Source organism: Trachemys scripta, chromosome 5 (genome assembly GCF_013100865.1).
Source record: "Trachemys scripta elegans isolate TJP31775 chromosome 5, CAS_Tse_1.0, whole genome shotgun sequence".
Lineage (NCBI taxonomy): Eukaryota > Metazoa > Chordata > Testudines > Emydidae > Trachemys > Trachemys scripta.
This window is the reverse complement of record NC_048302.1, coordinates 96,048,957-96,063,567: the sequence shown is the minus strand read 5'-3', so window position 1 is coordinate 96,063,567 and position 14,611 is coordinate 96,048,957. Positions and strand designations below refer to the sequence as shown.

Here is a 14,611-nt window from a genome sequence, read left to right as displayed (position 1 = left end):
ATATCTGGCCACAGCACTCTTACTGAAGGAATATCAGGACTTATAGAAACCATCCTCAAACCACTCACCACACGGTTCCAGCTTCCTCCAGGACATAACCAACTTCCTCAACAAACTGCAACATTAACAACCTCCCTCAGAACACCATCCTCACCACCATTTATGTCACCTCCCTATATATCAACATCCCTCACAATGAGGACATAGCTGCCTGCCTCAAATATTTACAAGACAAAGGACAACCCTCGGATATCCACTCCAAGAACATCTCATCCATTTCATCCTTATCCATAACAACTTTACAGTCAACAACAAACACTTTGTCCAAACCATGGGAACAGCCATAGGTAGTGGGATGGCTCCCCAATATGCCAACCTCTTCATGGGCCACCTTGAAGAAGAATTTCTGAACATATGCATCATGAAATCAGTGATATACCTGAGATACATTGATGATATTTTCATCCTATGGACAGACGACTTAAATTCCCATATAGATTTCCACCACAACTTTATAGCAGTCTTCAACTACCCGAAGGGGCGTTCCAAAGAGGAATGAGCTTGGCTGTTCAAAGTGGTGGCAGATGACAGAACAAGGAGCAATGGTCTCAAGTTTCAGTGGGGGGGGGTCTAGGTTGGATATTAGGAAAAATGATTTCACTAGGAGGGTGGTGAAGCACTGGAATGGGTTTTTAGAGGTTTTTAAGGCCTGGCTTGACAAAGGTCTGGCTGGGATGATTTAGTTGGGGTTGGTCCTGCTTTGAGCAGGGGGTTGGACTAAATGACCTCCTGAGGTCTCTTCCAACCCTAATCTTCTATGATTCTATGACCAAACTCTCTCTGGAACACTCCCACACCAGCACCAATGTCCTGGACACCACAATCAGCTTCAGCAATGGAACCCTACAGAAAACTATATAGAAAAAACCCATAGATCACCACATCTACCTTCATAGATCCAGTAACCACCCCAAACCCCAAGAAATCGGTAATCTACAGCAGACACTCAGAAACCACTTAATATGCTCCGAGAAAAAAATGCAGGATACACACTTTAGCACACTCAAAGCTGCCTTCACCAATCAAGGACACTCCACTAGAGAAGTAAATCGGATCCTGGAACAGGCCAAATACCCCAAGAGAACCTGCTTCAATACAGAAATCCAACCCCCTTCTGACTACACACCCCTAGTTGTCCCCTACAACACCACACTGGAACCCATATGATCATCAAACTATTACAACTCATTCTCGATGGGGACCCATCCTGAAATCAATCTTTCCTGAACCTCCTCTTCTGGCCTTCAAACAACCCCCTAATCTCTCCAATCTCAGCAGAAGCAAGCTCCCCACAGACTAGGACACACACTACTCCCAGCCTAATGACAAATAGGCTACAGACTGATGTTATCCCCTGAGATCACATTGACCTGACCATATCCAATAACTGTTTGAGCTATCCCCTTTAACGCTGTGTGCCTCTGCTTCCTAAAGAGAAAGCAACATGTTACATACAATCTAAGGGCCACCTTGACCTCTCTTATTTCTTAACTACTTATAACTTTTTTCCTTTTGGGAATTCAGCAAATGATGTGACAGAGATAGATTTAATTACAGGTACTCTTGTTTAGCTGTTAAACTTGGCCACAAATTTCACCGGTGTATGTAGCCAGCTAAGCACATACACTAGTCACATGGTACCAAGAATGCTACTAAAAGGAAAGTATTTTTTGTTTGGAAATACCAGTTCACTTTCACCAGAAAGAACTGGTGAGTGTAAACTGGTGAGAGTAGTAGTTAATCTCATTACACAAGCCAGATGTCGTGTCCTGGCTAAATTCTGTTATTAGTAATTTCATTCTACTTATCTACACTTCCTCTTGCAGTTTCAACTAGATATATAGTTCTAAAATGATGGCAAAGATGATGATCTAGTGCCCCTCACTGAACCCTGGTGCTTTTCTTCTTCGAACTGGATTAATCTATGTGGAAAGGAGAGAGAGGGAGGTGGACAATGGCCCTATCAATCAAAAGGCACCTACGATGCCAGCAAACTACAGTTTGACCACAAAGAGAGGAGCAAATTTTTTTGGCTAACAATATGAGGAACATAAACAAATGAGTAACATTGGGCGTCTGTTGCAGGTCACTGGGATTGAGAGTAAGAATGCAAAATCTTACTCAAATTCTTGTACTACTTTAAACCTAAGGCTGCCATGCCCATGTGAGACATATCTCACAAATTCGTCTGTGTAACAAACACCAAAGGCCATGGGCAGCGGGTATAATTAGCCTCCCCTGAGCTAAGCCCTGGCCCTGCCCATGCTGCACCCTCTCCTCCAACCTGGCAGCAGCTCAGCTCTGGCTGAAGACTAGCAGGTGGGGGGGGCTGTTGAGTGGGCCAGCGCTGGGCCAGTGCTGGGGCCGGCTGGCAACCCAGTGCTGAGGCTGGTCGGTGACCGAGGTGTGTGGGTGGGCACTGAGACTAGCTGGCAGCCCAGGGCTGTTTGGCTGGGGCTCCTCTGGCTGTGAGGGGAGGGTGGTGCTCGGGTGGTGGTGATGGCTCGGGCAGAAGGGGCGGGGGCTGCATGGCTAGCCTCCCCGAAGGGGAAGCTCACGTGCCACCCATGCCAAAGGCTGTCTCCCTTTTGTAAAGTTTCATGTCACTAAGACCTCCATCAAATTGGGGTTGAACTGTCCTGGAAGAATTCTATACTTATGTGGCCAGATTCTGCCACTGTTCCTCATGTTGAGTAGTGACTTACTCTGCAAGAATTTTCATTGATTGAACTATTACTAACATAAGGGTGACATGATCTGGCCCAGATTGAGGGAGTGTGAATGGACTGTTCTTCATATACTGACTTTCTACTGATGCATTAATAGTAGGAAGAAAGAGCCAGTAACACTGTGGAAAGAATAAGCTTTACATGAAGTGTTCCCTCTTGATATCCCATCTGTCTGGCTTCTCACTGAGCAGTAGAGTGGGCAGCTCTCAGGTTACCAGGGCAGAGTGGGGTGTGCACCGGGGCCCAGCTCAGGACACAGGAGACTTGCTGCCACTGAGAACAGAGCTCTTACCAGCAGCACATCCGTATCTCCACTGCTTTTGTGCTGCTGCACAACTAATTTGTCTCAGCTTTGGAAGGTGAAAACAATTTTTGTGTTCCTGGGAGCAGAGTTACTTCAAGGTTCAAAATGAAGAGAAATAGCCTGCCCTTCTGCTGCTTCTCCCTTTGGTTGGTTTTCACAGCAGTGATACTTCAAGGTGAGAGCACTTCCCCGTATCAGTGTGCAGCTTAAGGCTTGCTTTATACACTTGATCGATCCTTCCTTATGCGTTCACTGACTTCACAGTTCTGAGTGCACAAAAAATGCAGTTTGGGCAGCAGTGGATCCTCTTAACTGTTTCAAGCTATTTTATCTCATTGCTGAGTAAGCACTGGAGAAATATAACTATTTTCTGATTACATACTGTTGAACCTAAATGCTGTTTAAATAGTTTCATTAGCTTTGATTGCTTTTTTTCCAGTGAAGCTAGTTGTTTGAACTGTAGTTAGTCCTGAATTGCAGTACTAATAATTGAACAGCTAAATGGCTGAAGAGTGAAGTACTTTGAAATACTTGCTGCATACTTGCGTGAATTTGAATTTGCATTTGCATAGGTCAGACAAATGTTAACATCTTTGTCCTTTGCTTTTTGAAATCTATGACTTCATCTAAAGATAATGCAGTACAACACAGAGAAACTTCAGAGGACAAAGCAATTTGTAAACCGATGAATTTAAAGAAAATATTTCAGTGGATTGTCTGTCGAACTGGATGGATAACAGAAAAAAATCTTTTTCACATATACTCTATTCTTTGGAAAAGATTGCAAAAATTAATTGAAGAAATTATTCAATGAATGTGTTCACTAATTATTCAACCAGCTCTATCCATTGGCCAAATAATGAACAAAATTCATCTAATTATTTATTCAAACATGAATGCCATAAAAGAGGAGCAAATTTTATAGGTAGTATTCAACTCTCTCTTGTAGAGAACACTATTTATATGTAGAGAGACAGCACAAGCCATTGGCTAGGGTAGAGGACTGGAAGTCAGACCTGGTTTCTATTCTTAGCTCAGCAACTGAGTGACTGTTTAAGCAAATCATTTTGGGACAGATTTTAAAAAGAATTTAGGCATTGATGCACTCAATGTTGCAATGCTTAACTGATTTAGGAGCCTAAATCTCATTTTCAAAGAGGATTTAGGCACCTGGGAGTCTAAATCCCATTGACAGTTGCTGTGATTTAGGCACCTAAAAGCCTAAATCCCTCTTTAAAATGATATTTAGGCTCCTAAATCAGTTAAACTCCTAAACTGTGGCCCGTGAGCTGTTTTAAGCCAGCCCTTGAGCCACACCACACGGCTCAGCCCTGCTCCGGCTGGGGCGCTGGGTTGGAGTTTGGGCCACGCGGCTCGGCCCCGCTCTGGCTGGGGTGCTGGGTTGGGGTCTGGGCCATGTGGCTCGGCCCCACTCCGGCTGGGGCACTGAGTTGGGGGCCACGCGGCTCAGCCCCACTCCGGCTGGGAGCTGGGTTGGGGACCACATCACGTGGCTCCCAAAAGCCGCGGCATGGCCCCGCTCTGGCTCCTACACGCTCCAATGGGAACTGCAGAGGTGATGCCTGCGGACGGGGCAGCGCGCAGAGCCACCTGGCCGTGCCTTCGCATAGGAGCCAGAGAAGGGACATGCCACTGCTTCCGGGAGCCGCTTGAGGTAAGTGCCACTCGGAGCCTACATCCCCTGAGCCTCTCCCCATGCCCCAACCCCCTGCCCCAGCCCTGATCCCCCTCCCGGTCTCCATCCCCTTGATCCCAGTCCAGAGCAGCCTCCTGCACTCCAAACCTCTCGTCCCCAGAGCCTGCACCCCCTGCCGGAACCTGCACCCCTTCCCGCACCCCTACCCCAGCCCTGATCCTCCTCCTGCCCTCCAAACGCCTTGGTCCCAGCCCAGAGTACCCTCCTACAACCCAAACATCCCCAGCCCCACTCCAGAGCCTGCACCCCAACCCCAATTTTGTGAGCATTCATGGCCCGCTATACAATTTCTATTCCCCGATGTGGCACTCGGGCCAAAAAGTTTGCCCACCCCTGTCCTAAATCAATTAGCTGTGCTCAGCATTGTAATGCCTATGCCTGAATTCCTTTAAAAATCTGGGCCTTATTGTCTCTGGGCCTTATTTTCTTTATTTATCAATAAAATAGGGATAATTATATTTGTCCTATGAAAAGGACTGAGGAATCTATGGATGAAAAGGACTATATTATTGCAGAGTGTTATATAAAATTGATGTAAAACATTAATTTTATAATATCCATTTAGTTACTACAACTTAATGACATATTCTGCATGGGTCTCATCAGCTTTGCTACATATATTCTATATTAAATATGATATAGTACAGTATGTGTATAATACTAGCTGGATGGCAGTATGTATTCTAATAGTAATAAATGCTATTTGGAGCCTTGGGGACAGTATGCACACTACTTCATGTGATATATTTTATATACTATTTGATGTAGGTGTGGAGTCTGCACAAGGAAAATATGCTCAAATGCTATTCAATGAACTGTTTGAAGACTACTCAAATGCTCTGAGACCAGTGGAAGACACAGATAAAGCACTGAATGTCACCCTTCAGATCACACTGTCCCAAATTAAAGATATGGTGAGTAACAAGACAGTTCCATGTTCTAGAAATGTGCAAACTTCCACACCTACAATTTGTAAACTCTTAGAACTGCATGGGTTTCAGAATTTAAAACTTCGTTTCACTTGAAGATGTGAGAACAATTTTCATTTTCCTGCATAAAGTGATAAATTTAATAATGTTTCCTCAAAGGTTTCTGTTCCTAATATGTACTCATCCATTTACACCATTATGACCTAACTACTTAAAGATGGTTAAGATGTTAGAATTCTTTTATAATAACAATTATATACTGATTTTTTTCAGCATCAAAGCGTTTGTTTTGTCCCATTGAACTGAAGCAAAATGTGTATAATAATCGGATATCTTATTTTACTCTCTAGTTTACCTGTTGTTTTGCAGAAGCAGTAGTTCTTCACAGTCAGTGCTGTATCCAGCTTCCAATAAAAAGTCCTAGTTTAGCCCTCCCTATAATTTTTGCTTGGAAAACTGGTTTGATTTGAAAATTGTCAGATTCACTTTGAAGGCAAAGGAGAATGTGTCTGCAAAGAGTGAAGAAAATTCCTCACATGGGTTTTGAATGATAGGTAATTTAAAATAATGTAAACATTAACATGTGTACGTACCAAACTAAGGTCTGAGCCTGCACAGCTTCCATAGTTGGTACCTCTGAACTGACATTATAGACTTCTTACAATACAGTCAGTTTTAGAAGAAGCACATTATGGTTATAAAATGAACTCCCCCTGAAACAAAGTGTGTTTTTGTTGAATCATAGATTAGAAATGTTTATGTATATAGTAACTCCTTACAGGATGAAAGAAATCAAATTTTGACTGCGTATTTATGGATTCGACAAAGTTGGTATGATGCATATCTCAAGTGGGACAAAGATGAATATGATGGGTTGGATTCTATCAGGATTCCTAGCAACCTGGTATGGAGACCAGACATTGTCCTGTATAATAAGTAAGTACAATTGGAGGGGCAGTTTCTTAGCACAACCACGTAGTTAGATTTAATATTTTTCTTTTATAAATGAATAATATATGAAGAAATTTCCCTATGGGTGAGTTAATCCATAACCATCCACTTCATTGCACCTTCCTTTGGAGTGTCTGGATCTGGCCATAAGATATTGGACTAGACAGACCACTGGTCTGATCTGGTTTGGCAATTTCTGTTTTAATATGATGCTGTGAACAGGGGCCTTGAGTCATAGAATATCAAGGTTGGAAGGGACCTCAGGAGGTCATCTAGTCCAACCCCCTTCTCAAAGCAGGACTAATCCCCAGACAGATTTTGCCCCAGATCCCTAAATGGCCTCCTCAAGGATTGAATTCACAACCCTGGGTTTAGCAGGCTAATGCTCAAACCACTGAGCTATCCCTCCCCCCCACATCACAACAACAACAACAACAACCACCACCACCACCACCTCCTCCTGGTCTCCGCACAAAGTATGTATGGTTTCACTTAAGTTTATTTTTACTGCCTCTTAAGACTATACTGAGTCAAATGTGACATATGAGAAATTTTGGAGCAGTGGTTTGGAGGTCACTGCAAAACTTTTCTCTGTCCATCACAGATTGATTTTGAGCGTATGTCTATAGCCCTGTCTACACTTCAGTTACCACTGAATTAGGAACCCAGATACAATAGGTAATAACATAGTTTGTGTCCTTTTACCTACTCTATGAGGCTGTGCAAAGGAATTTGTTCCAGGGCTTGCCAGGACTGAGCCCTGGCACCTCTAGGCTTGGCAGTTCTTAGCCCCAGCCGCCTCAGTTATGAAAGTAAAAAAAATTGCTTGAGCCCTAGCACCTAATTGCTTGAGCCCCAGCACCTCTTTCATTACAAATTAAGTACTGGGGAGCTTCCAGATGATTGACTCATTATGTGGAAAAAGTACCCTTTGTTGCTTCTTTAGAAAAGAAGTTGAAATGTTTTATAAGGAGAAACTATCTTTCAAAATCTGTTTAAAACTGTTTGATCAAGCGTTTACATTAAAGAGACGTTATTAAAGAGCTTGGGTTCACAATATCACCTACTAGAAAGGAACACCACAAGAGAATAAGAACTTTGGAAAAAATGTCCGTACCTGTGTTGTGCATTAATCTAGTTTTCAAACATTGAATTACCCTTATCTGAGCCAGTTTATTTGTTGTTAGGATGGAGAGTAAAACTAGAACAATCAATTTTACTAGCACAGTGGTACTGTATTTAGGCTTTTGACATGGCAGGGAACATTTTAATAAGTGTAAAATGTAGCCCCAAATGTTTACACTCCATGAGTCCAAAAGATACATCTTTGTGTTGCACATGATGTAAAGGGCTCAGGGGCGCCTCACATGGGATACTTCTAAGGACTGGAAGACCTATGAACTCTGATCTGACTCTGCCTTAACAACAAGGCCATCTTTCTTCTTCATGTTTGTTTGTGACAGCCTAAATACTGTAACAAATCCATGGTCATCTAGGATTTCAAGTTTATCATTAGTGCTGCACACTGAACTTTACAGTTGCATCAGGAATAGCACTCAAATCCCCTGCAGCAAAAAGCAGAGGCCCTTACTGCTTGAGCTAAGGAGAATTTCAGTTCTATGTTAGCAGTATTGGGTCTTTGACACACAGCTGAGTCTGTCCAATAATAGCCATAATCGTGGTCATACATAACAGCCAGAACAATATTAAGTAAATGATGTAACTTCAGAGGTGTGTTTAATAACCTGATTTTCTGATATATTTTGTGTTCTAATTTGTTTATCATTTTGTCTTTTTAGGGCTGATGATGACTTTTCAGAACCAGTGAACACAAATGTAGTATTGAGATATGATGGAAAAATTACTTGGGACGCACCGGCTATAACAAAGAGCTCATGTGTGGTGGATGTTTCTTATTTTCCCTTTGATGACCAGCAGTGTAACCTTACCTTTGGTTCCTGGACCTACAATGGTAATCAGGTAGACATAATCAATGCTTTGGACAGTGGAGATCTATCTGACTTTATAGAAGATGTGGAGTGGGAGATTCATGGGATGCCAGCTGTTAAGAATGTAATCACGTACGGCTGCTGCTCTGAGCCGTATCCAGATATTACATTCACACTGATCTTGAAAAGGAGGTCTTCCTTCTATATATTTAACCTGCTCCTCCCTTGTGTTTTGATCTCTTTCCTGGCTCCACTGGGATTCTACCTTCCTGCAGACTCTGGGGAAAAAGTGTCACTTGGTGTTACAGTTCTGCTTGCTCTCACTGTATTTCAGCTAATGGTTGCAGAGAGCATGCCTCCTTCTGAAAATGTGCCCTTGATAGGTGGGTATTTCAGATTTTTATAATGGCTTATAAATAGTGGTTATATAATGTCAGGGAGACTGCATACCGCTAATGGAATCTGGAAAGATAAATGTTGTGATACAAAGTTTCTAAAACCTTGTGTAATACTTCAAATGTGTATGGAACTTGTACAAATATAGTGAAGTTCTATGACAAGATTATTTTGTGCTGCATGGGGATAAACTAATAAAGACCTCTCTGGCTTTAAGATTAAGCTTGATAAGTTTATGGAGGGGATGGTTTGATGGGATAAAGTGATTTTAGTCAATAGGTCAATAACGTGCCATTGCTGGTAATTAGTAACAATGGTCAATGATGAGATATTAAAAGTTACTACAGAGAACTTTTGCCAGAGGGTCGGGCTAGAGAATCTTGCCTGCATGCTCGGGGTTCAGCTGATTGCCATATTTGGGGTCGGGAAGGAATTTTCTTCCAGGGTAGGTTGGCAGAGGCCCTGGAGGTTTTTCGCCTTCCTCTGCAGCATGGGGCAGGGGTTGCTTGCTGGAGGATTCTCAGCGATTTGAAGTATTTAAATCATGATTTGGGGACTTCAACAGCTGAGTCAAGGGAGAGAATTATTCCAGGAGTGGGTGGGTCAGTTTTTGTGGCCGGCATCATGCAGGAGGTCAGACTAGATGATCATAATGGTCCCTTCTGACCTAAGACTTTATGAGTCTATGAGTCTAAAACATGGATGTGCTGAAAACTGGACTGCAGTGTTAATGAAGGAAAATTGAGGGTGGGTCAGACACTTCAAGATGTCATTTTCGCAGATTCACAAGCTATAATGGGTCAGTAATTGGCTGAGAGACCACAGGGTGTTCCAGATACTGATGTAGTGATTCATTTGGTTGAAGTGTGCTGTCTTGAGAAAATGGATGAGAGCGTTGTGGGTTGGAAGCAAAAGGGAGTTTGTGGAGGTGAGGATCATGTCACTTGTTGGATGGGAAGAGGGAGAGCTGCAGGGAAGATGAGCTGAGCTGTGATGGAGAAGGGGTGAGCACTAAATCTTCCCTGCCTTCTGCTTGCCCTGCTATGGCTCACCAGAGATGAGTCCTGGTACCACAAGACATGGTGCTTCAAACCATAGCAGCTCCATCAGGTAGAGAAGCCAGACAAGCATTACTGCTCCCTATGACTGTTTCTGCACAGCTGAGCTGTGGAACAGCCCCTTTGCTATGGCTAGGGGATTGGAGAGGTCAGGGCATGTTGTGTGGGGTTACACTTTCTCTCCTGAGAGGGCCATAGAAGGAAATCTACTGTCTCAATTCCATTCCAGACTCTGATCCTGGCTTAAATCCCACAGGCAGCCCCGATTCCAAGGAGCAGGGTCTGGCAGTCAGGGATTTGAGCTAAGGGCAGAGGTTATGTGAGGATTTGGGGACAATTCACTGGAGAAGAGGTCAGATGGGAGAGCTGAAGAGCAGCTCAATTATACAGGAGGAGAAGGTGGGAGAAGCACTAGTGTCTTCTCTGGCCCACCTGATGTATATTCTGTGGCTTGCCTGGGAGTAGGAGAGCCCTTTTAATACAATCCAGAGCAGGTATGCTGCAGAAGACTTTCCTTATGCTGCAGGTTCCTAGCTTCCCACATACCATGCAGCCTGCTATCCCAGGGTGTAGCTCCCATATACCGACTGGTTCCTAGGTGGCCTCGTTTGAGAATCTGTTAGGCTCTAGAGAATCTTAGCACACCTACAGTACAGCTTGTTCTGCCTGGCAGAACTAAGACTCCTCCTAACCCCTTCCTTTGGTGAGCCCTAGCTGATCTGTTGGGAAAAAGTAAAGAAGCGTGTATATGCCTTCTTCTCCTGCACAGCTCAGATTCCAGGCTCCCCTTTTCCCCCACTAGTTCTGCCAACAAGCTGCAGACATTCCCAGCCCTTCTTGCATCTGGAAACCCAGAGATGAAAAATGTGATCTTCACTGCTTCTGTGGTGAAAATCAACAGTTATGATAATTTAATATAATCACTTATATGATAGGTGGGCTTTTTTCCAAATTAATTTATACACCAGGAGGTGGTGTAACAAATGTGAAGTGTGTAAATGTTGATGCAAATTTTGTAGGGATCCTAAAAATATGTGAAATTCACTGTGAACATTTTTAAAAAAGACTTTAACATGGTTGCTTTTTGAAATTGGGGCATTTGAGAGTGTGAATATTTACCTTGATAATTAGGTGGTTATTCTTTTGAAATGATATAATATGGATCATGATCAGTGGGAGATTTTATTTGTTTGAATGGACTTAAACTCTATTTTAAGTGGCAAATCCCAAGGCAACCATAACTATAGAGCATTAGGATGATTCCAGAATTCTAACCTCTTTTGATAGCTTCTCACATTTCGCTTAATGTTGAGGGATTTTTTTTCCTTTCTGCAGAGGGTGATTTTAACTTGAATAATACTTTTAATATACATTTCCCTATTTTTTACATTACAGGCAAATATTACATAGCAACTATGACAATGATCACAGCATCCACTGCACTGACCATCATTATAATGAATATCCACCACTGTGGAGCAGAAGCCCAACCTGTTCCACAATGGGCCAGGGTGGTTATTTTGGACTACATGTCAAAGATCTTTTTTGTTTATGATGTGGGTGAAAATTGTACAAGTCCACAAAGAGTAAAAACACAAGAACATAAATTAAGGAAGGATTTTAAGTATCAGAAAAAGCAGGACAGACACAAAGTGGTGACCAGTCAACTTTCCAGGAATAGAAACAATGACAGTGACCTAAAGAAGAAGCTGAATGGACATTTAAATAACAGTAATGGAATTCAATGTGAAAATGCTAAGGATGCAGTTAACTGCTGCTCCTGTTATAAAGTACTGATAAAGAATATTGAGTATATTGCTAATTGCGTTAGAGACCACAAAGCAAACCGCGCTAAAGGAATTGAGTGGAAAAGGGTAGCAAAAGTGATGGACAGATTCTTCATGTGGATTTTTTTTATTATGGTCTTTTTCATGAGTTTCCTGATTATTGGCAAAGCAATTTAACTGAAGATATTAGAGTGTATTTATTTTTATGTATGTTGAAATGTTTAGCTAGTTTGCCTTGATGGTACTTTGTTTCTGAGGGATGTATCTGAGGTTTCTGTATCTTTAATTCTGTAAAAACATACACAATAATTTGAGATTGCTGTTACATGAGTCATCTTGTCAGAATGATTCCGTCAAATCAGAGGCATCCAAACTTTGCTCAGCTAAGGTCATATTAACAACTTGCCAGGAGCTAAGGGCTGAGTCTAACTTGTATTAAACTGAACAGTTGCAACTGCCTTTATCTGTAATATGGAAGTGCACCCTATGATCGAACGCTGGACATGTATGCTGTGCTCTGTCTTGATTAAAACTGGTTATGGCTTTGGGTTGGCTCAAGAAGGAGCACTGTGTCCTAGACGCAGTGATCCCAATGGAATGCTCCTCCATATTAAAGATAATAGAATTCCAAGGGCTACATTTAATCTGTGGCCTGCAGTGTGGCCAACTAGCTGTGTGCTAGATGGAAAAACACATTTATTTCTCTACATGTGAATGTTTGACAATTCCCCTGAGACCATCCCTGCCTAGCTGCTATCTCTTCCTCCCTCATTTTGCCTCATTCTTTTCTTCTGGATTCTTCCCATGAGTGTTCAAACATGTTTATGTCCTAACACTCACATGCCTCTAACTACTGTCCCATCTCCTTCTTCTCCTCTAAATTCTTTGAACTTGTTAAAAACAATAGCTACCTTGATTTCCTTCCAGCTAAGTCCTGCCTGAATCCCTTCCGGTATTACTTTTTTACACCATCAAAACCATGCTCACCATGATTTCTGGCTTTTTTTCTGGCTAAGTCTTGCACCCTCTTCCCTATCATCCTCCTTGAACTTTCTGCTGCCTTTCACACCATTTCCCTACTTCCTCCTTGATTCCACATCTTCCCCTGTATTTGCACAGTGTAAAGATGTACTGTATGGGGGTGGGAGGGGGTCTGATCCTATTTGGAATCTTTAGGTACTACCCTAATACTACTAAAGCATGGAGTTGTGACTTCTGCTCTTGGTTCAACATTGCTCATTCTGTTATTTCATCCTCCCACCTATCCCACCTCATTTATCTATCTTGCCCATTTGTTGCATCCTGTTTTGATCTAGATTGTAAGCTCACTGGGCTAGGGTCTGTTTTCTTTGGCACTTGCCTATGCAACATCTAGCACAACAGGTGTGATTATTTGGTGACTCCCTTTACTCTAATACAAATCATAAATTTTAAACAAACTTATTAAAGTGATGTGAAAGTCAGTCAAATGACTATACAAAACTGTCTCCTTGCTCAGCACATCCACTGCCTGTGTGTTTGTTTGCTTTATGGACAAACAATTCTTTTACTGCTTTTTACTCCTTTTAGCCCTGCAGACCTTATATACCTAAGGAAGATGCCCCTTGCAGTGAAGTTAGAAGCTGATACATGAGGCATACCCAGGGCAAGTGAATGACCTTTACTAAGCACCTTGAGCTTTGAAACCATGATATTCTAGATGCAGTGAGAGACGCAGGATGACACTGAAATGGATCCCAGTCAGAAGTTCATGTGATAAAACTAATTTTCATAATTGTTGCAACTAATATGGAGCGCACCCATGAAGATGTAATTTAAGATGATGAGGAGTCAAAACAGCAGAGCGTTGTCATTGTTATCCAAAAACTCATCGGAAGAAAGGGATTTGTATTATCATGTAAATGATACACTGAATTCTTAATGACTGGTTTTGTCTCTCGTGTGGAATAATTAAAGCTGAAAGCCTATCTAGATTCTCATACATAATGCAAGCCATAAAAGCCTAGGTTCTAGTGTAAAGATAATTTGAGTAGCTATCAGAATAAACTAAGTATCTGACGAAATATTGCAAGTTCTTTGTACCACACCATGAGTTCCCTGGAAATCAGGCACTTTCTGGTACGCATTCTATTCAGAAGTCAAACTACATTTTCACAGTGCAGACAAATGGCACCATCCATTTGCTGTGGACTTCAATGCTTAGCTTTATGGTGTATGTCTGAGGAAATGAATTTGTTCTATGCCATGGAAAAAATACTGTCCAAAGGTGTGGGAAGAGGAGAAATATTGAAGATGAGGCTAAAATGTTGAGAGACTTCAGACTGCATTCAAATATGCATGCATCATTTCATATACAATATTTGCACTCATAAGTGCACTAGCTGTAAAATTTACATGTGCAAATTTAAGCATGCAGCTGTGTATGGATCTTGTGCTTTTTTAAATAAAAATTGTGTCCCTAAGTGTTTTTCCCCTTGAAGGAATATAAGGGTGAGAATATTTTGCACTTCCCTACTAACTTCTGTTTGAAGATCTCAAAGCATGAGAGAATTACCTCCCTCACAGGAATGGTGTGAGGCTTGAGAATTATATCCAATTCCACTATGTACATGGGAGACAAAATTGGATAAAAGAGGGGGCTCTTCACTCTAGCAGACAGACGTATAACAAGATACAATGGTTGGTAAGTGGCTAGATTAGAAATAAGGTGCACATTTTTAACAATGAGGAT

General features: G+C 42.1%; 1 protein-coding gene across 1 annotated transcript; it reads left to right on the top strand.

Moving 5' to 3' along the window:
• Nucleotides 1–3,047: 3,047 nt before the first annotated feature.
• CHRNA9 (cholinergic receptor nicotinic alpha 9 subunit) lies at nt 3,048–12,201 on the top strand. The gene is made up of 5 exons (XM_034772067.1): nt 3,048–3,268; nt 5,579–5,724; nt 6,521–6,675; nt 8,490–9,022; nt 11,489–12,201. The coding sequence occupies exons 1-5, from the start codon at nt 3,199–3,201 to the stop codon at nt 12,055–12,057; spliced, it is 1,473 nt and encodes a 490-aa protein (XP_034627958.1). The 5' UTR covers nt 3,048–3,198; the 3' UTR covers nt 12,058–12,201.
• Nucleotides 12,202–14,611: the final 2,410 nt, after the last annotated feature.